This window comes from Microtus oregoni, unplaced genomic scaffold, assembly GCF_018167655.1.
Source record: "Microtus oregoni isolate MIOR12 unplaced genomic scaffold, Mior012 000161F_ref0000079, whole genome shotgun sequence".
In the NCBI taxonomy this organism is placed as follows: Eukaryota; Metazoa; Chordata; class Mammalia; order Rodentia; family Cricetidae; genus Microtus; species Microtus oregoni.
This window is the reverse complement of record NW_024544816.1, coordinates 41,805-64,266: the sequence shown is the minus strand read 5'-3', so window position 1 is coordinate 64,266 and position 22,462 is coordinate 41,805. Positions and strand designations below refer to the sequence as shown.

Sequence of the window (22,462 nt, the reverse complement as noted above, 5' to 3'; positions counted from 1 at the left end):
CCTCATGCTTGCAAGGTGACAGCACTACTTAGATAACGCTACATACTGGTGACACTGTCAGGTGACACAGAAGACCTTCCACCCATCACAGAAAGGGTGACGTAAACTAAGCCAGACACAGAGCGTCAAGCACAAGTTTTACCTGTCTTGTGGAATCTACAGTGTCATTTCAAAGTAGCAATTATTAGTGACCAGTGACAGGCGGGAAACTAGAACAAGACTGGGTAAGTGGTACACACACACACACACACACACACACACACACACACACTGAGCTGGATACCTCCAAAAGTAAAAGATTGGCAAAGAGTTAGAAATGCTAATTGACCGCATCAGTACACAGCCAATGTATGCCCTGAAATATCGTGCCAAGCCCTGAAAATATATATACAACGATTAATGTTAATTAAGAGGAATCATTTTAAAAAGGAAGAAATTTTTAGGTTGGTTCCGGTTGCACAGAACCAAGCATCCAAGCCACGCTTGAAACGCTTGTCTGCCCCTATTTGGATAGTGCCCAGCCAGGCCACTGGGTCTCACGTGGGACTTTTCCAGTGCTCACACGCGGGTGGGAGCGGGGGGAGGGGAGTGGGGGAGGTCTGTCTAACCCCAAGCTTTCTGATAGTGGCAGATGGAAACAGAAACACCGCGAACTGTGAGCTTTGAGCAGAAAGTTAGAGCGCAGAAGAAAACGTTCGGAAGTGGGCGGGTGTGTGTTTAAAAAAAAAAAATGGGTGGGAACCTCATGGCCAAGTTGTAGAAAAAAAAGTTGAAGTGTGCCTATCTTGGGGCGGAGCCCCTCCCTTCTGCTCGCCGCGCGCGCGGAGTGGGAGTCCAGGCTACAACCGAGAGGCAGGGTCCAGGAGCTGGGGACCCCCGCCGCCGCAGTGCGCCCACCGCGTGTCTCTCCCGCCGCGTAGCGATGAGCAGCCCCGAGAGCACGCCGCCTCCCCCGCACCACGGTGAGTAGCGGGACTGCCCCGGATCCCCGCCAGACCCGGGAAGCACCGAGCGTGCGGGGTCCGAGTCCAGGAGCCGCAGGCTGGGCCCGCTGGCATGGTGGCTGGCCCCCAGCCCAAAGAGGCCACCAGTCCCGCGGTGGCACGCTGTTTCTTTGTGTGGGGTTTGGGAAGGGTCCGGGACCCGAGGGAGAGAGAAGCCGAGCCTTTAGCAACCAGGCACCCACCACACACTCCACCCACAAGCGAACTCCTCACCCCCACCCCAAGGCAAGTCGCCATGGTCCGGTCAAGTTCGCACCAGAGAACCCGGGCCAACTCCGGGAAAACTCCAAAAACCTCCAACAGTTCTTCCTGGCCCAGGGACAGGCACAAAACTTTGCGAGATCCGCTCTCCTAGACTCTTTGGGATTACGAAACAACAAACAAACAAAAACGGCCGTCTTTTTAAAGGCTTTAACTTCTTGGTGACAAGAGCAGTCAGTGAGAGTCTCCGGATGTCGGAAACACTGATGGGCCTCTCCGTGCCTGCCCTCCTCTGCTTTGGGGCTCTTGCAACCTAAAATGTTGTTTTTAAAAGAACACAACTGTTTATCTGTTTTACCCTTTACCTCAGAGGAATTACATGGCGTTCTCTAGCACAATAATAAGACAATAAGCGGTAGCAGAGGCCTCTTTAATTTTATTTATTTATTTATATTTTTGAGGCAGGGTTTTATGTAATCAAGGCTAGTTTGTAAATTGGACCAGGCCATGTAGTCAAAGATGTCTTTAAACTTTTGATCCTCCTGCCTTCACCTCTCAAGTATTGTGATCACAGGCATGTGGCAACACACATAGTTTATGCCGTACTAAAGAGGGAACTTTGTTCTCCGTGCATGCTAAGCAAGCGTGCTACCAACTGAACTACACCCCTGGTCTGCCTCCACTCTTCGTTAAGTCCTATAAATGTTGGCGATGGAAGCCCCTCGGGGGCCCTGTCTTGTGTGTTTGGATAGGTACCTTCTATTGGTGGTGTGTGGTCTGTGACTGTGTGCCCGTCTCCGTCACCGGCACATGCTATCCTGCATGTTGCCTGCAATGGAACTGTGATGTCTCAGCTCCGGTTCCGGGGTTCCGGCATCCACAAAGTGAGAAAGCCTCATAGAGCATTTCTCATTGGATTGTAAGAATGAGATGCATGCAAATGCTTGGGAGTTGAGGCTGCCTAGCACCCAGGTTCCCACGCGTTTGTTTCAGTCTGTGACTGACGCAGGTTCTCGTTTGTGGTTGCACGAGCACGTGTGTTCAGTTTCAGATCTTGCTTGGTCAACAGCTGCAAACACCTCTCTTCCTGGGCTGATGGGGTTGCCTTTGCTCAGATAGTTCTCCAGGTTACTGTCCCCATTGGATCTGTGGCAGGGTCCCTGCTATGGGAGCCCTATTTCTTGCTGCTAACTCAGACAGGATGTGTCTGCATTCTATCTCCATGATGAAGCTGTAGCTACTCAGTGCCTGAGGTTGGGGCAGAGAGAATTGACTTCCCTGTGTCGGGTCTGCCTAGATCCAGCAGGGTTTAGTCTTTTTCTAGGCCTGGTTGTCACCATTACCAGCAAGTTATGCAGGGCGGTCTGGTGCCTTGCCCTTGGATGAAAGGGGTCACTGCTTAGCATAGAGATGCCAGGTTTGGCAGCTTTATATAGAATTTGCTGTCGCTGGCAGAGGCAGAGAGGGTAGCCAGAGGTGCCAAATGAAATTATATCTCTCAACCCTTGTGCAGTCCCTCTAGATGCTGGGGACATTGGGAGTCTCGCACAGTAAGCAGCTGGACCTTTCCCAGGGTACCCTCAGTTGGGCAAGTATTTTAGAGACTTGCAAAACACTCTGGGAAGCAGAGGGCTGTGGAGTAAGAGGTATTTTGTGTGTGTGTGTGTGTGTGTGTGTGTGTATGTGTAGTGGAAGTAGGTAACTGTTTGCACAGTGAGTGGGGAGAGGTTAAGAAAACCGAATGGATTTATCTGTGGGTGACAGAGCCATCTTTGTATGTGGAGTTTTACCTATATGTGACTGTAAGAGCTCAGGATAAAGGGTCCTATTCCGGGATTTAATCCATGAGACAAATATTTTTGTGTGTTTAGAATATTCTTAAATTCTCAGACACTGTCCTCCAGAAGATCGTGCCAGTTGTGTGTACAGGGGGTGCACATGCGTGTGCATGTGTGCATGTTTGTCCGTGTTCATGAGTGTGGAGTGTGCACCTATCTGTGCTGTCGTGCATACAGACCCGTGTGCGACCTCCGATGTCATTTCTCAGGTCCTTACCACCTTATGTTTTGACAGGGCCTCTTGCTGTCCTGGAACTCACTGAATAGGCTAGGCCGATTGCCTGTGAGTTTTACCTACCTATCTCTGCTTCCCCAGCACTAGGGTTACAAATACGTACCACTACACCCAGCGTTTTTCCATGGGTCCTGGTGATCAAATGTGCGTTCTCCCTTGTGTAGTTTATGGACTGAACTACCTCTCCAGTTTCTTATGCTCGTGACCATTATGAGGACAGAAAATCACCCCCAGACTTGCTCACTCTCACCATCTCAGCTGAATTGATGGGTAGGAAATGTGGTCACGTTGGAGTATGCCTCTCTAATTACAAGAGACTCTAAGCATGTCTTATGACTGATAAGATACGCTATTACTTTGGCGGGGAGTGCCTGCCAGAGCCTAGTCCATCCATTCGTCTATCTGTCCTTGTGTGGTGTCAGACCTGGGCGTTCACCGGCTTTCGGGGGAATGCCAATATCTCAGGGCCTCAGCTCTCTCTCCCTTTGGTGGGTTTAACAATCAGCCTCACAGTAACGGCTTGGGGGACAGAAGTCACCTGGACCCGTGCCTAGCAGTGGTGGTTTAGGAGAAAGCAAAACTGACTTGCAGATGTGGGTACCCACCCTCACTCAGTCTCCAGCAGCAGGTGGCAAGGCTGTTATTTCTTGCTTTTGACAGTGTAGCAGTATTATTAGTGCTTTTAGGCCAAGCTCTGGTGTGGATCTTGCCTGGATCACCCCAGCATGCTTGGTATTTGACAAAGGGAACAATGGAGGATCAGGGAGGCCTGCCTGCTTCAAGGTTCCAACTTGCTAAGTACTAAGCCAGGCTAGTGATGGAGGCTGTCAGACACAGGCAGCCGAGGTCCACCTGAGTAGGTGACAGTAGCCTATTGGCAGGGAGCGTATGCAAGGCAAGGGGTTCTGCTCACTGCAAGGGCTGTACCTGGTTAACCAACCCAGAGCCCTGTGTGACAGCCACCAGGCATGCCACAGCTCCTCATCCAGGCCTGGGTTCCTGCCATGATCCGTGACCACCTACTAACACTGTCTCTCCGTTCCTGTGGTCAGACCTGCCCCACTATAGCTGCAGCCTTCCCTGATGGCCCTCATGCATCTGCCAATGCTGCCTGCCTTTCCACCTTCACCCTTCTGACCTGTATCCAGCTCCTAGATGTCCAGCTATCCTCCCCTGAACGCATCTGCGTGTCTATCAAGGGCTTGTTTATGTAGCCCAAGTCATTAAAAAGAAAATAAAACAGCCTTGGAAGTCATCCACTAAACAAACCTACAACGAGGCTACTTGGCAGTCCCGGTGGGTCCTGCATCTGCTCCCTCTCAAGAATCTGGGCTGGAGAGATGGCTCAGTGGTTAAGAGCACTGACTGCTCTTCCAGAGGTCGTGAGTTCAATTCCCAGCAACCATATGATGGCTCACAACCATCTGTAATGAGATCTGGTGCCCTTTTCTGGTGTGTGGGTATACATGGAAGCAAAATGTTGTATACATAATAAATAAATAAATCTTTAAAAAAAAAAAAAAGAATCTGACCTCCTCAGTGACTCTGGGCCCACACACCCTTCCCCAAACCCGTCTCCTGCTTAGGGCCTGGCACGATGAATTGTTAAGTGAGCCATTCAGAAACATAGAAATGTCCTTGAGAAGTCACCCCTATAGCTCCCAGGCCAAAACTTGATGTATGCTAAAAGGCCAGTAAATGAGACATTGAAGAAAGTGGAGGGCCCCAAACACACGGCATGCTAAGAGCGCAACTGAATGGCATTCTGATCTCCTCCTCCCCTGCCACCTCTCAGCTTGGCCTGGTGCTTCCTTTAGATCCTTATATAATCTGACCTTCTGGGGGAGTGCTGGCCACTGCCCTCAGGTTTATAAATTTTAATTTTTATACATTCTTCTAAAACAATGTTTTTTGTACAACCCTCTGGCCCATGTAGTAACAGACAATGGCCTCTTTCCCGCCTGCTGGCTAGAGCCCAACCCAAGGCTCTGGATTCCATCTGGAGGTAGGTGGAGATTGGACAAGGCCTCGTGCCAGCTGCTAGAGAGCCCTGTGCACAGCTGCTTCCCTGCCACAGGAAGCCCCCAGCTTGGGAAAGGACTTGCTGTCCCTTTGACCTTTAACCCTGAGGTCCTTGCTCTTTCTCTCGCCTTGATGCTCCATACCCTCACCTCTATTACCTCTCATTCACCTCGCTCTCCGTCCCTCTCTTTCTCTCTTCCCCTCCCTCTCCCCTCCGTCCCTGTGTGTGTGTGTAATGCAGTACATATGCATGCATACCGTGGTGTGTATGTAGAGGTCAGAGTGTGTATACGTGCAGTAATATGCATGCATACCATGGTGTGTATTTAGAGGTCAGAGTGTGTACATGCAGTTCATATGCATGCATACCGTGGTGTGTATGTGGAGTCACAGTGTGTACATGCAGTTCATATGCATGCATACCGTGGTGTGTATGTAGAGGTCAGAGTGTGTGTACGTGCAGTAATATGCATGCATACCGTGGTGCATATGCTGAAGTCAGAGAACGGTGTGGGATGTTGGTCTTCACTTCACTAGCCTCAGTAGATTTGCAGACGCCTACACAACTGCTCCTGATGTTTAGGGCTTTTGCATACATTCTGGGGATGCTTGGCACGCTGGAGCCATTTCCTAGCCCCTCACTGACACTGTTTGCCGATACTTTTGTGCAGTCCAGTCTCTGCTCATCTCCCTCTGTATTAAATCACACGCGCCTTCTCTGACTCCTTTTCAGGGCTCAAAGAAGGAACTTCTATTTCAGGTCTCCTGTGGTGCCCTCAGCCGGCAGCACTGCCCAGGTATCCCCTTCCACCCTGGCACACGCTCATTAGCTGGCCACCTCTATACTTTGCTGATAGGCACCTTTCACAGAGAGCCATCACCTAAATTCCCACGTTTCTCCTTCATGTGTGGTGCATGTTCCCGAGGGCGCACTCATCCAGCTGACCTGCAAGCCCGGCTCCACCTGGAACTCTAGCCTGGAGAACCATCACATGTCAGCAGTAGCAAACGAGCACTAGAGTCTGTCACGTGGGAAGATAGGATGGCTACCCACAGCAGACCCGGTAGAGCAGCCGTGCCTATCTGCCCTTCATCTGGGCCCCGCATCTGCGGCTTCGGTGTCCACTGAGCAGCGAGTTCACTTGCCAGGGATCCTCCCTCGGTAGAAAGGCTTGCAATGCTTCTCAGGGCTAGAGGCTTCAGATTCCGATTCCTCTTCAGCAGCTGAGGCTGCATGAGTGTGAGGGGTTGAAAGTTCATGTAGGTATAGGTGTGTTGTGTATGTGTGTGGAGGCCAAAGAGCAACCTCAAGTGTCGTTCCTTGGGTGCCATCATTCTTGTCCACCCCTACCGTGTGTGTGTGTGTGTGTGTGTGTGTGTGTGTGTGTGTGTGTGTAGGTTAGAAGACCATTTGTTGGAACCAGTTCTCTCCTTCCATTATGTGAATCCTGTGAGGGTCCAGGTTCAAATGCTTTTACCCAATAGGTTGTCTGTTGGCCTCCACCTTGTTTTTTGCCACAAGACTTCTCATTGACCTAGAGCCAATGAGTTCAGGCTCTCTGACTAGGGAGCCCTGGGAATCCTCCTAACTCTGCCTCTCTAGAGCTAGAACCACAAGCACCTGCCATCACGTCCTGTTTTTCTCTTCTCTACATGGGTTGAGACTGTCAAACTGAGATCCAGCTCCTTGCTTGCTGGGCCATCTTTCAAATTCTCTTCAGTCATTTTAAAAAATACTGTGTAGCCCGAATAGATTTCATCAGTGTGCTAGGGATGAAGAAGTTGGCAGTGGGATTGGAATCTGGACCTGGTGTGAACCAGCAATGAACTTAGGCAAGTTGCTGGCCTCTTTATGTAACCCTGGCAGTGCTGCAAGGACCTGAATGTCGAGGGCAATGTACTTCCTGCTCTACTCTCTCTGTTTTCTTCGTGTATAACAAGGGGTCCACATTGTCATGTTGCACTGAGTCCTGACATTTCATAGCTAATCTTGATCTTTGTAAGGGGATAATTATTATCTCCATATACAGGGTATGTTCTGAGTACCAAGTATCTCCTGACAGATAAAATGGCCCCTAAACCATCAGTTAAAATGCTTGTCCTGAAAACATGAGACATAAGTTTGATTCCCCAGAATTCATGCCAAAAAAAAAAAAAAGAAAGAAAGAAGGGAGGAAGGAAGAAAGAATAGAAAAGTAACACATGGTGGCTGAAACTGAGGAGCTAGAACCCGGCATACCTCTCCTGGGAGTCACTGGCCGCCTAGCCTAGCCTCCCTGATAGTTGATCAGTGGGAAACCCTGTCTCAAAAGACTCCCGTGGACATTGCTTAAAGCTAATTTGTGACCGCCACATGGATGTGTGCAAGTGTGTTCCTGTACACAGTCACACCCAAACAGCTTCCCACAGAATGATGCCGGGGCAGGTTCATGATCGCTCTGAATGAGAGCCTCCTCGCTCCCCACACCCCACGCCACCCTTGCTTCCCTGTTGTCTTCTGTATGGCAGTTTACTGACATCGTGCCTTCAAGGAAAGAGCAAAGGCTGTCAGGTTCTGCAGAGCTTCCCCCTAGAGCCCCGCTCCTCCCTCGGCATGGCACAGTGCTCCCTCTGAACCAGGAGAGCAGCCTTCCCCCAGTGTCCCCCTCCTCCCGCGGCAAGGCACAGAGAGAAGCCTCCCAGCATGCCCCTTCGTGTTTTTGTCAGTCAGCTCTGTGAGAAGGAACCGTCATTCCTCTGGAGGCTGTCATGAATCCTATGCATTACCCTGCCTCTCAGTGGCCCCCCGAATAGACTGTGAGCAACTGTTGGCTCTGCCTCTTAACCTGCCATCTAATTTTTAGGGTGTCTCCTAGCCTGCGGACAGCAAAGGTTCCTCCCTGCTCCAGACCTCGAGAACCTCTGCCCTTGAGTGTCTTCTCAAGCACCATTTCTCTGTTCCTCTGTGTCACCCTCTGAGCAGTCCACAGCTGTGGCTCAGACTTTGGCTTCCCTCTCTCCAGAGGCAGGCCTCTTCCTCTCCCTCCCTCCCTCCTCCCCTTTTCCCCTCTTCTTCCTTCTCCTCCCTTTCTTCCTTCTCCTCCCTTTGGGAATGGCCACTCTGCCTCTTCGTGAAGAATACATCTTCCTCTTTCCCTTCCTCCTCCTCATCTTCTTCCTGAGAAATGACACCTCCTCTACCCCTACCCCTCCTCCCCTTTCCTCCTTTCCCTCCTCTTTTTCCCCTCCTCTCCCCTCTTCCCTCCTCCCCTTTCCTCCTGCTCCTCTCCCTCCCCTCCTCTTGCCCACACACCAGGTCCCTGAGGGCTCCTGTGAGGAAAGCCAGGCCCTTGCTTTATTGGCTCCTGCCCTGGGGCTGGTATGTCCTCTGAACGACTCTCCTTCCATTTCTGCAGAACCTGTCATTTTGGGAAAATTAATGTCAGCTATGCGAGTCCTTGTTTTCCCCGTCAGTTTCGTAATCTCTTTTAGTTTTTGCTTTTCATCCACTCTGTTCCTCTCTTGACCCCTCCTCCTCCTCTAACCGTAACTGGTTCCATGACTCAAAGCAGAGAGGAGACAGCGCCCGTGTGCAGCCTGAGTTATATCTCATGTCACCCCAAGCAGTGTGTGTGCAGCCTGAGTTATCTCCTGTCACCCCGAGCAGCCTCAGGGGAGGTATTTTTATCTCCCTTTGCGTACGTGCAATGGCACTGAAACCAGCGAGGTGACAGGGAACTTCGCAGGCAGCCTGCCTGTCCCCTCCTTCTCTTTTCCTGTCTCCTCACCCACTACATTGAGAGTGTGTGGGAGGGCTTCAGCCAGCTCCACCCGTCCCTAGAACCCGGAATTCAAATTCACAGTACTGCCTGAGGGTCACTAAAATCAGAAGGAAGAGAATGAGCCATTAAAGACAAAGAGTGCAGTTATCTTTACAGCTAGAAAATATAATCTTTAATATTTGTCGGAAAGAAAAGATCCCCAAGATCAAAGAGTTGGGGCCCAGTAGTAGGCACCCTGTGGCCCAAAAGCTGGGCTGCCATACCCCACTTAACTGTCTGTCTGTTTGCCTGCCTGTCTGTATTCCTACCTCTGTTCCTCTGTCTCTATCGCGTTCTCCTTTGGCTTCTTTTGTAAAGATTTTACTTGTTAGTGTTGACTGGAGAGGGAACATGTTACAGCACACATGTGGAGGTCAGGGAACACCGTGTGGAGGTCGGGGGACACTGTGTGGAGGTGACAGGACACCGTGTGGTGGTCATGGGACAACTCTGAAGAGTCAGTTCTGTCCAGTCACACACTGAGGCACAGGCTCTCTTATTTCTGCTGCTCCTTGTCTTCCAGTGGCAGGTCCAGAAGCCTCCAGGGGAGCTGCCCCTCTGCCTCCTGTTTCACTGTGAGAGTGCTGAGATTATAGATGTGAGCCATCACATCTGTCTTTTTGTTGATTCCAGTGATCTAAACTTTCCTCACCAGGCTAAGGCTACAAGTACTTTTACCTACGGAGCCCTCTCGCCAGCCCCTCCACTGGCTTCTTTTTCTTTCTTTCTTTCTTTTTTTTTGTTTTTGTTTTTCTTTTTTGTATTTTTTATTGATTTTTATTGAGCTCTACATTTTTCTCTGCTCCCCTCCCTGCCTCTCCCCTCTCCTCTTCAACCCTCCCCCAAGGTCCCCATGCTTCCAATTTACTCAGGAGATCTTGTCTTTTTCTACTTTCTACTTCCCATGTAGATTAGATCTATGTAAGTCTCTCTTAGGGTCCTCATTGTTGTCTAAGTTTTCTGGGATTATGATTTTTAGGCTGGTTTTCTTTGCTTTATGTTTAAAAACTACCTATGAGTGAGTACATGTGATAATTGTCCTTCTGTGTCTGGGTTACCTCACTCAAAATAATGTTTTCTAGCTCCATCCATTTTCCTGCAAAATTCAAGATGTCGTTATTTTTATTGGGTTATCTTCATTCAAAAGTTTGAGATTTGTGGTTCATTATTCCAGAAGCAATGGTGTTCGCTGAAGAATTGTAGCTTAGTGGATGGAAGATAGTGTAAGAGGATTCTCTTCAGGGAAGACAGTGGCATGAGGAGATGAACAGAAAGGACTAGCCGGGAATCCTGATGGGCAGTCTAGGGCAGTGACTCCCAGTCTTCCTAATGCTGGGACCCTTTAATACAGTAGTTCCTCATGTTGTGGTGACCTCCAACCATAAAATCATTTCATTGCTACCTTATAACTATTTGAATCATAATGTAAATATCTGCTATGCAGGATATCTAATGTGTGACCCCCAAAGGGTTTGTGACACCCGAGCAGAGACCCACTGGTCTGGGGTTGCACCGATCACTTGCCTTTGGTGTGTCATCTAGGGTGTTAGTTACTTTTCCTGGAACTGTGATTATTCCTGACAAGAAGTCACTTAAGGGAGGAAGGTCCCTCACGGTTGGGAAGGCATGGAGGCAGGAGGAGACTATTCACGCTGTTACTATAGTCAGGAAGCAGAGCACAAACAGGAAGTGGGGCGGGCTGTAAACCTCAAGGCAGTCCCTGAGTGGGATTTAGCCTATAAACCTTAGGCAGTCTTTTCCAAACTTAAAAGAGTGCCACCAATGAGGGACCAAGAGTTTTCAAACACACAAGCCTGTGGGGGACATTCACATTTTAATCACCACAGTGAGAGACAGGCAAAGCCCAAGGCCAGGACCTTTGCCCGTGCACACAAGGGAAGGCAGAGAGTGGCACGTGGCAAGGGCCCAGCCTTCCAGCTCAAGGGTCCACATGCAGTCCTCCATTCAACCACAAAGTCATCTACGTAGAACTTAAGTCCAGGTTATCGTGGCGGCAGCTGAGGATCCAAAACACCGTATCTCCCATGTCCCCCGTGTATCGTCAACACTCCAGCCTTGATGTCAGATGTGTCTCCGCTTCCTCAGAGCTTCTTTGGTTAGCCGCCATGCTGGGACCTTCTGCTTGGCTTCCGTAAGACCCAAGGTTGTTCCCACATTTCCAGAAGTAAAGGCCTTTATTTCTTCGTCTTCTCTTCTTTTCTTTGGGTGAGCTGTGGTGTATGTGTGTTTATGGATTCATGTATGAAGGCATGTGTGTGTACTCATGTGCTTGTGGAAGCCGCTTGTCAATGATTTCGGTTCTCCTCAATCCTTTCCTCTTTATTTTTCAAGATAGTGGCTCCCATTGATCTTAGACTCGATGTAGCTAGACTAGCTTGCCGCAGTCCCTGGAGAGCTCTATCTACTGCCTTCTGGTGCCGGGATTATACATGTGCACAACTGGCTTTTCTGTGTGGGTTCTTGGGATCAACACCAGGACCTTGTGATTGTGTGGATGGCAGGCACTTTACCCACCCGGCTGTCTCTTGAGCCCTTTCCTTTCTTGTGACACTGGGATCCTGTGCGTGTTAGGCACCTGCTGGACCCACAACCTTTTTTTAAATTTTAAGACAAGGTATCAACAAGTCACCCAGGCAGGACTTAAACTTGACACTTTTCTATTTCAACCTGCCAGGTAGCTGAGACAAGAAGCCTGTGCTACCAGTCACAGTGCAAAACAAAACAAAACCCTTCCTTCTACTTACATCACTCAGGTGCCTCTGTTCCCGCACTCACCTTGGCTTGTCCATCTGTGACCAGCATGTCAGTGCTGTCTGCAGAGAATACACAGTGACTATTTGTAGTTACGTCAATGAGTCCACCCCCTGTGCCCTAAGGGAGTAGCAGTGGGCAGCTGCCCGCTAGGGTTACTGTCTAGAGAGATGAATGTCCTCTGCTTGTTCCTGGAATACCTCCACCCCAGGGCCACTACGTGCAATGCTCTATGACCATGTGTAAGTGCGTGTGACAGCATGCAGTGGCACAGATGTATAAATCAGAGGCAGTCTCGGGTGCCAGTCCTCACCTTTTACCTTGTTAAGGTCCCTTGCTTGTCTTCACAATGCGTGCCAGGCTAGCTGGCTTCCAAGCATCCAGGGCCTCCTCCGTCTCGACCTTCCCTCCCATTGTAGGAGAGCTGGGCTTGCAGACATGCTGCAACACCCAGTTTATGTGTGTGCTGGGGATTCAAGCACAGGTCCTCACACTTCCGCGGCAAGCACTTCACTTACTGAACCATCTTCCAAGGTTGAGAACAATGTCTCTGACCCAGCGGGTCCTTTCTGTGTGATGACTGTAGGAGACACAGGGGCACGTGGCTACTGTTGGCCAGAGCCCGGTCAGGAGGTCAAGCTCCAAAACCATGAAAGAACCAAGGAGATCTGTATCACACATGAACAGCTGGCACAGGCTCCCCCACTCCAGGCACATCTAACAGAGTGGCTCTCCTGGTCACATGTCCCTGCAGTTTCAAAAGAATGGCTTCGCTCCTGAGGTCCCCACCCAATGTCACAGTCCCAATAATGATGGTATTGCTTCAAATCTCCACTGCAGTTGTTTCTATGTTTCGTTCTCTTTCCAGCACCAACAGTGGTGATTCCAATCTCGTCTTGGTTGATGTAGAGAAATACACAGATTACGTCTGTGTGAGACAGCTGAGTAGGGGGTGAGAGGACTGGGAACCACACCTCCTGGGGACGCGTCTGGTGGCTCCGCCCAGGGATGGGTGTGAAACTTGTCGCCCAGTGCTTCTCAGAGCCAGAGCCATTGCTCGTTGTTAGCTTTTCTCCCTGTGAAGACACCGTGTGCTTGGATCTCCGCAGAGCCTTCCAGAGGACTGGTTCCTAGAAATGAGAATTACTGTAAAGCATTCTCAGTGTGGCTCACTGTTCACCTTTTGACCAGACCCCTGTGTGGCATTCTGCCAATTAATCCCATGAAGAAAATTATTTTTTTTGGTTTGTTTGTTTGTTTGTTTTGTTTTTTCAAGACAGGGTTTCTCTGTGTAGCCCTGGCTATCCTGGAACTCACTCTGTAGACTAGGCCAACCTTAAACTCAGAGATCTGATTGCCTCTGCCTCACAACTGCTGGGATTAAAGGTGTGTGCCATCACCATTGCCTAATTCATGAAGACAGTTCTTAACCTCACCTCAGCAGTCGCAGGTTGAGACCATGAAGAAACTTTGGAAAGCATGGGACTGGTGAGATTGCTCAGCAGTTAAGTGTGCTTGTTGTTCACTCATGAGGACGTGCATGAACGTGTTAGGGTATGCATTCAGGTCAAAGGTGAACCTTTCAGATCCCAGAACCCACACCAGGTAGCCCTTAGCCTATAACTCCAGCTTCAGGATATCCGACGCCCTCTTCTGACCTCTGCAGGTACCTGCACACACATGGGTACATGTGCACACACCACACATAAACGACACAAAATACATCCATTTTAAAAGTTAAAGAGAATCTGGAAAGTTGAAAGTGGAACTGAATAGAGAAATCTAGGGTGGAAACCATTTATCCACAAATGTTGGTGAACTAGCTCATGCATCCCTACCTCAAACTGTGCAGAGTTATGTGGGCCACCATGTCATGGTCCTCCAGGCTGAGAAGTGAAGATAATTGCTATTCCTGCCTACAGAGCAGCAGGTACACGTTGTGATTGGACTACTAAGCATCCAGTTCTGTTGAAGGGCATTCTATCACAGACTCAGCTTTGGGATCATATTGTTTACCATCTCCCTGTGGCTGAGTTCATCACTAGACAGAAACCCGGGTATTTGAAAAGTGACTCCATGCAGTGTACTCACCCGGGTCCCAACTTTAGCTAACACTGGCTTATCCTGAATCTCTTCTTCACACGCTTGAGAAAAGAGCCCCAGGCCAGTGAGAGACCCAGTCTCAAATGAGGAACAACATCTCAGGTCACCTCTGGCCTGAAGACACAGGCCGAGGTGTACATGCACACCCCCACCCCCCACCACGTACACACGCACAAATCCCTTTGTGTTTGAAGAAACAAGCTTTCGGTTCTTCTATGCTGGTTGATGTTGTAACTTGGAGAATGACTGAAGTCAGGATGAGTTGGAAAGATACCAAACAGGAAAGGGGTTGGGGCTGGTATGCCAAGTCCTTGCACTGTGCAGAAGCTGCCTGGCCTCCAGAAACAGCGACACGGTGCCTGCCTTTCTATGTAGTTGGTGGGTGCTTTATGTGGCACCCCGTGATGGAGCACAGAACCCCTCTGAGTTCAGCGCAAACTCCCTGAGTGTCTTTGAACCCATCCACAACACCAGCCCTCACGTGTGCTGGAAATCAGGTTTAGAAAAAGGAGTTTTCATTAACAAGACTGAAAGAAAGTTCCCTCACACAAGCTAAGTACGTTTGTTTGTGTCCGGCTTTGGTAATAACCCTTGGGTCATTTCCTACTCAAGAATCTCATATCCTTTAGAGCCGGCCCAAAACAGTCTATTTTTAAGCATTTGAGTGAAATGATGTTTGTTGACCACAGAGAAAACAGTGGTGAAGGAAGGGAAATGCATCTTTGGGGGCTTCACAGTCAAAGGCGGGTGAGGCTGATGGTGTCTTAAACAGAGATGCCCTGGGAGCCCTCTTGAGCGCCGTGGAGCCTTCATTGACAAGAGTGTATTCCTTCCTTGGAGACAGCTAACGTTCTTCCCTCCCTCTGTATTCAGGCTGGTGCTTCCTTACTCTCCTTCCTCTTCTACCTCTTCCTTCTCCTCCTCCTCTTCCTCCTCTACTTCCTCTATCTCTCCCTCCTCCTCTTCCTCCCCCCCCCACCCCCGTTTCTGTGTCTTTTTTTCCCCCTGTGCTATTTCCCTTCTGCATACAGCAGACTACCTAGTGTTCAAGTTTCCCGGGATTCTCTTGTGTTTACTCTGAATCCCACCTTAACAACACTGAGGTCACAAATGTGCATTGCTCCGTCCGGCTTTATATGGACTCTAGGGATCCTAACTCAGGTCACCTGGTTTGCATAGCAAGCGCTTTATCCACTGAGCATGCGCCAGCCGTCAGCCGCCAGCCCCGGGGGTTCCTCTTGATAAATAACTCTCTCTGAGGGAGCCCTCCCTGGCCACATGTCACCTGCCTGGTCCCCAGGACTGTGAGAACAGAGGAGCAGCTCTGTGGGCTGAAGCCAGTTTGGTTCTTCCACCCTGCCTTTTGTACTGGGAAGCCCTGGGGATACCCGAAGATGGCTCTTCTAAGAACTCCCTCCGTGTGGAGCCCTCCCCAGGACAGAGGGGTAGCCCCTTCTGAGGCAGCACACCTCCCACTTAGGATCCCTAGCTGTAACACCTCAGGCTTGGAGTCAGGCAGGCCTGGGTTAAAGATGCAGTGTGAGCACTCTGTTCTTAAGGCATAGGTGAGAGGCCAGGCCTACCACATGGCGCATGCTCAATGAATGTTACTATGACAGGCAAAAGACAAAGGGATGTGGGACCCAAAACCAGAGATCTCTAAAACTGTGGACCAGGGCCCAAATCCAGCTACTGCCTTGTTTCTTTTGTTTGTGTTGTTAATGTATGTGTGGCGGCAAGTTTGTGTGTATGCTCCTCTGTGAAGGTGCATGTGTGTGTATACTCATATATAGACCAGAGGACGGTCTTGGGTTTCATTCTTGGCAATACCATGCATTTCCTTTGAAACAAGGTAGCTTCTTGATCTGCCATTCACCAGTTAAGAAATCAGCTGGCCAGAGAGCTCCAATAATCTGACACTCCCTCTCCCCCAGCTCTGGGATTACAAACTCTAGGATTACAAGGTTCTAGGATTAAACTCAAGTCCCAGTGCATGCAAGGTAAACCAAGAGACATCCTCCAAGCCCCGCTGCCTGTCTTTGTAAAGTACTATTAGAGCACAGTCACACTGCTTCACTGTGATGGCTGAGTTCAACCCTTGCCCACACTGACCTAGCCTCAAACTGTTCATTCTCTGGCTCTGTAGAAAAAAAATAAAAACAAAAAACAAACAAAAAACCTTCCAGCTCCTCACCTAAACTAACAGAGGGTTATAACTTCCAAGTCCAGATGCAACCTGACCCATTGCAGCTCTCCAAGAAGCCCAGCTTCAGGGACTGGTAGCTGTGGAAGGGAGCTGAGATCAGGCTACAAACAGCAGCCTAACGCTGCCCAGGCTACATCTGGCTAATTGGTCCCCAAAAATACATCGATGCCTTCCCTGATCTGCACTGCCCAGGCTGCCAGCCAAGGTCCACCTTCTTATGGTTACTCCTGGACCATCCCACCACCTCCTCTGCAGAAACACGCTCTGCCTTGTCCTTCAGAGAACCCTCACCTCACCAGAGCAGGCTCAGGAGGAACTGCAGAGCAGGGGTACTGCCTGTCAGCCAGGCTCCCCCAACCCTAAAGCTGGGGCTCTGCCGTCCCTCTCCCATGTTCACAAAACAGTACTGGTCACCCCAGGGTGGGCAAACTTTCCACAAGGAAGGCGCCAGAACAGGGTTCGTTCATGTCTCCTACTGAAAGGGACGCCCACTCAGGAAGCAGTCCTCAGACTTGGAATTGAGGACTCTGAGGTTAAGTGTGCCTGTGTCTGCCAGTTATCAGATGATGCCTCCCAAGCACAAGCAGGTTCCTCCTGACCCTGAACTGGACTTGTCTTGCCAGTTGTGCCTGTGACGCCGTGTGTCATCCCTGATGTGACAAGTGTCACAGGTTTATTCATGAGATCCATGCGTGGAGACAGGAGGGCAGTCTGACATGAGACTACCGACGGTAGAGTAGAGTGATACTTTGGGGTTGAGGAAAGAGTGAGGGCAGGCCAGTGGAGGTCAGGAAGTCACTGATGGTCTGGGCATGTGTTGTGGAATTTCATCTACAGGTACCACCCTGAACCACACGATAGAGGTGTCCATCTGAAATATGTGGCTGTATATACACCTGTGTGCAGGTGTGTGCACCTGTGCATGCCTGCAGGCTAGGAATGCGACAGCTACCTGCACGGTTACTCTCTGTCTTAACTCCTTCGAGGTAGCGTCTCTCACTAAGCCTGGAGTTACAGTGGTGGACTGCAGTGTAACTGAGAGGACAGGTACAGAAGCAGCCACACTTGGCTCTTCACACGGATCCTAGGATCCAATCTCTGGTCTTCATGCTTGCACTGTAAGCCCTGTTCCCACGGGTCCATCTCCCCGGCTGCCAGGATGGATGACTTTTAAAGTCACACAAGGGCTGATGGGATCACTCAATTGGTAAAGGCGCTTACCATAAAGTGAAGCCTTATAAACTGAACTCAATCTCTGGTACCCGCATAGAAGACAAACGCCTACAGATTTCCCTCTGACCCCCACATGTTCTATAGCAGGTGCATACCTACACATACACATACATGATATATAGGTAGATGCTAGATAGATGATAGATAGATAGATGATAGATAGATAGATGATAGATAGATAGATGATAGATAGATGATAGATAGATAGATAGATAGATAGATAGATAGATAGATAGATGATAGATAGAATTACCAAAAAATTTAGAGCCACCCAAGAGCAGTCACTGGTGTAAGTGGGGTGGGTGCGGAGGGATGGCTTAGGAATAAGAGCAGGTAGTCTATTTAAGTTTGTCATCAGTTTCCTTTCTTGTCTCTTCAACCAGCACCACTAAGCCTGTGGCCCAGAAGTCACATACTGAGGCTAGGCCCCCAAGATGTGACAATGAGCAAACCAGCAGTGATCCTCAAGAAGAGCTAACATTCTAGTGAGCATGGACAGACACACGGTGGAAGGTTCAGTCCAATGGGTCGTGCTAAGGGTTAGAGATGACATGCAATCCAAAAGGATGAGGAAGATGGAGAAGAAAAGGGATGTGTGTGTGTGTGTACATGTGAGTGAATTTTCATGTGTATTCATATGCAAATATGGTGGTGTGCATGCATGTGTATGCATGTGCATGTAGAGGTCATAGGGTAACCTCAGTTGTCTTCTCTCAGGCACCATCCACCTTAGGGTTTGGTTTGGTTGAGTAGGACAGGGTCTCTCACCAGACTGGTTCTCACCAAGTAGACTAGACTGTCTGCCTAGAGCCCCAAGGATATGCTTGTTTGCTCCCTGAGCCCCGAGATTACAGGAACACCGCCATACTTTTCTTTAAATGTGAGTTCCAGGGATCCAACTCAGGTCCCCATGCTTGGAAGGCAAGCACTCTACCAACTGAGCCGTTTTTCCTCCCAAAGGAGTGCCACTGTACAGAGTAAGACCAGAGGCTCTGTTACCAGGGGAGGTGATGTTTGAAAAAGATCTGAAGGAAGAAAAAGAGCCAAGCCCTGGGTCTCAGAGATACAGCATGACCTCACAGAGAGGAGACAGTTGTATAGCTCAACACACTGCCACAGCATTGGTCAAGGACAATGAGACAACTGAAGGAAAACTAAATCTTCCCAGACCCGTGAGTCAGCTAAACCTTCTCCTCTTCAGGAATTTGTGGTAGGGATAAAGGCTAATGCTTGCAGCTCCTTATAAATTTGATACCACATGGGAGAAGCAGAGAGCAACTGTGGCAGGGCCCCGAGTGGCAGACCTAATAGGAGTTCATGCTTTCCACAAAGTAGGTCACCCACAGGTTGCCCACAGTGTGTGTTCTCTTTCCCTTGGGTCACGGTGTGCTTTGGACGATCTTGTATAAAAGGGCAAATGACTTCATACCATACCTGTATCCTCGCTACACATATTTGTGCACACTCATGCATGCACGCACACTCACGCTGCTAAGGAGGCTCAGCTGGCTCCACTTGCAGGGCTTGGCCACCGCTGGGCTTCAGATCCCAAGCGGCTCTGAAGCCCAGCTACTTCTTGAGTAGGGATGCAGGTGGCATCTTGTCACTTTATCAGAAAGGGTCTGGAGTGATCTATAGCCGAGTGAAAAGTGAGATGGATCAGGTGCACTTGCCAGGTGCAGAAGGTAGCCACAGGGACAGACAGCCACCATGCCAGTGTGTGAGTGAGACAGTTTTAGGTTTCCTCAGAGGGCCCTTTTCCCTCCCTCCTTCCGCTGATGGAAGCGGCCCCTCCACCTAGGTCTGCCCCGATAAGCCTGGAACCGTAGCCGAGCCTCTTATCAGGCAGTTGCAGGGGGGATACAGGGACTCTGCGCTGCACACTGGGCGCTGATAAAGTAGGCCTGGGTCAGACACTCAGCAGCTGCTGTCTTAGACCTGTCCCTAGAGTCTCAGTTCTCAGAAACAGGAGACTCAGACCTAGGAAATCTCATTCATTTCCTGCACACCAGAGCAGGATGAGCTGCTGATGGCCTTGGATGCAGAGTGTGCTTAGGAACATATAAAGACTTGGCCAGGATCCTTGGTGGAGCAGAGGTACTGAGGGGCTCTTGGGTGCCAGCATGACATAGATGGGGACCCAATGGGATCATGGGGTTTGTTGTGAAGTGTGAACTGTTCATAATTCCTTGTGAAGCTGGCACTGCCATCCCCATTTTAGTGCTGAGACGTTAGATTCCTGTAGAGGTGTCAAGGTATTTCACCTACCTGGTCAGTTGTTCTCATCAACTTAGACCATGAAACCCAATATGGACAAGTTCAACAGAGCCACCATGTATGGGCTGTCCATGCATGCTTCAGCATTGCCAGGGCATAAATTTCATTTCATTCATTCATGATCAGATTAGATGCCATGTTGGCTGGCCCCCATTTTGACTTCCCCTGTCATAGAGGGCCAACTAGAGTTTTCATTGGCCCTTCATACACACACACACACACACACACACACACACACACACACACCCTGCTTGACAACATCATAGACTATCTTTAGATTTCACATTAGCTTTCAACCTCCGACTTAGCCCATCTAGGGATTTCAGGTGAACGTCTGTGGGTCCAGCAGACAGTACTGACACTGAAACTGTCTTGTTTATTTAATATTAAGCTTATCAGGGATCTTGCAACTTCAGCCAGTAGTCCTAATAGGATAGAACCTAGACAGAGTGTTTGTTTTGTTTGTTGAGTGGTGCCAGGGACTGGACTCAGAACCTCGCACATCCCAAACTCTACCACTAAGCTCATACACAGCCCAGCACAGTTGTTTGTGAAAGGGTTCTAGGTAACATGTGTGGAGCCAGAGTGGAGAACAAGTAGTAAGGAGTTGCCCCTCTGAGTGTGTTGTTCATGGATCCCAGTCCAGGTCACCAGGCGCAGAGCCCCCAGGTCAGGGAAGCCTCCCCGGTACTCTAAAGCAAGTCTCTGGGGAGTATGCCTTATTTGTTGGGTTCACTTCAGGGACTGGAGCCCAGGGCCTCACATGTGCTCAACCAAAATTCTCACTTAGTGACACCACCCATCCATAGTAACGTATTTCATGTGAATTTGAAAATCTGAAATACCACCTTCATTTTTAATACTTGAAATGATTGTTGTGATTTAATAATTCCATTTACAGAAATATAGAATAAGTTATTCATGACCCTCTTGCCTCTCCCTCCTTATGGACATTCCTTTTACTAACTTCCAATCACAATCCTGCTTACAACTTCTGGCCTGGACTCCTGACCTTTCAACAGTGTTAAAGTTTTCCTTCCTGTGGCCTTGACCTCAACATGGAGTCCTGAGGGTTGCAATCAGGTTTATCAAGCTTGGTAGCAATGCCTTTACCTACTGAGCCATCCTCCTTGACCCTGGAAATATTCTTCCTAATTGTAGTTACCTCTTCTCCAGCATTTATAAAGAATCCCTTTGTTTTAGGGTTTCTATTGCCTTGAAGAGACACCATGACCATAGCAAAATTTATAAAGGAAAACATTTAATTGGGACTGGCTTACAAGTTCAGAGGTTTAGTCCATTTATTGTCATGATGGGAAGCATGGTGGCACCCAGGCAGGCATGGTCCTGGATAGGTAGCTGAGAATTCTACATCTGGATCTATAGGCAGCAAGAAGAGGGAGATACTGGGTCTGAATTGAGCATTTGAAATCTCGAAGCCCACCCCTAGTGATACACTTCTTCCTCCAACAAGACTATACCTACTCTAACATGGCCACACCTCCTAATAGTGTCATTCCATTCAAATATGAGTTTATGGAGGCTGTTCGTTCTTTTTTTTTCCTGAGTTTTTTATTTATTTATTTATTTATTTATTTCCCGAGACAGAGTCTCTCTGTGTAACAGCTCTAGCTGTCCTGGAACTAGCTCTTGGAGACCAGGCTGGCCTCATACTCAAAGAGATCCACCTGCCTCTGCCTCCCATGTCCTGGGATTAAAGGCGTGTGCCACCACCTATTCAAACTACTGCACCCTCTTTCTAGAACCTCTCTCCCACAACGTCTGCTCACTGCTCACATGAAAAGACTCCGCTTTTGTATCTTTCAGGATCTTTCGTTGTCTATCACTCACCCAGGCAGACAAATGGTAAAAATGTATTAACAAAACCGAGCATAATAGTGATAGTGGAATAAGTATTAGGACAAGAAAAAGGAAGGGAGGAAGATGAGCTCATGGTAGTTATGGGTTCTACCATTCATATCTTCTTGTTCTTTTCTCCTAAAGTCTCAGTTTTTAATTACCAAAACAAAATTCAAGAGCAATAATTTGGAAGGTATAAGATAGAAAATTAATTTGTTCCTGTGTGAAAATGTCCATACTTTAAAAGAATACAAGAATGTAAAATCTATTCTGTTTTAGATTGTTCCCCATCAGGAGTCTTTAATCTTGATTGAATAATGAACCCAATCCTGCAGCTGCCTAGTGACTTTCTTGGTAACTTATTTTATTCTGTTATTCAGTTTGATGAAACAAAATCTCATGTTAAATAAAGAAATAATCATGGCAGTCGGGAGATGCTGTCTCCATGACTCTCCTTCCCCAGAGCGAATGTGTCAGGACTCAAAGATGCCTTCGAGGAGTGAGATCCCTGGTTAAGTGGTGAGGGATAGATACATCATCGCAGCAGAAACTGTATGAGTCTGCCCATTTCCGGGGGTTCAGATCTCAAACACACCGCCTTTAAATTCCTAAAGTGAAAGTGGATCTAAGTTTGTTGACTTTCCACTGACTAGCTGTGGGGCGGCACACAGGGGTGGGGATGGGGTCCATTCATTTCTACGACCGAAACAATTGATATGGCTTCTTGTTTGTGCTGTGAAACTTCAGCTGACAGGAGGAAGAATTATATGTGCATTTGTGGCTTCTTTGGTTTAAAAAAACTAATATGGTCAAATATAAATCACAAGACCTGGATAGGGAGTGGGGAAGATGGAGCAGGAGCTTGCCAGAGTGACAGACGGAGACAGGAGTTCATAGCGCGTTCCATCAGC

At 48.9% G+C, this 22,462-nt stretch overlaps 1 protein-coding gene across 1 annotated transcript in view; it reads left to right on the top strand.

The window, feature by feature from the left end:
- Positions 1–632: 632 nt before the first annotated feature.
- The window catches only part of LOC121445163 (glycophorin-C), a 43,433-nt gene continuing 21,603 nt past the window's right edge, over positions 633–22,462 (top strand). The window contains exon 1 of the mRNA XM_041647161.1: positions 633–962. Coding sequence (XP_041503095.1) covers positions 923–962 — 40 coding nt within the window. The 5' untranslated portion in view covers positions 633–922. The remainder of the gene's footprint in view (positions 963–22,462) is intronic.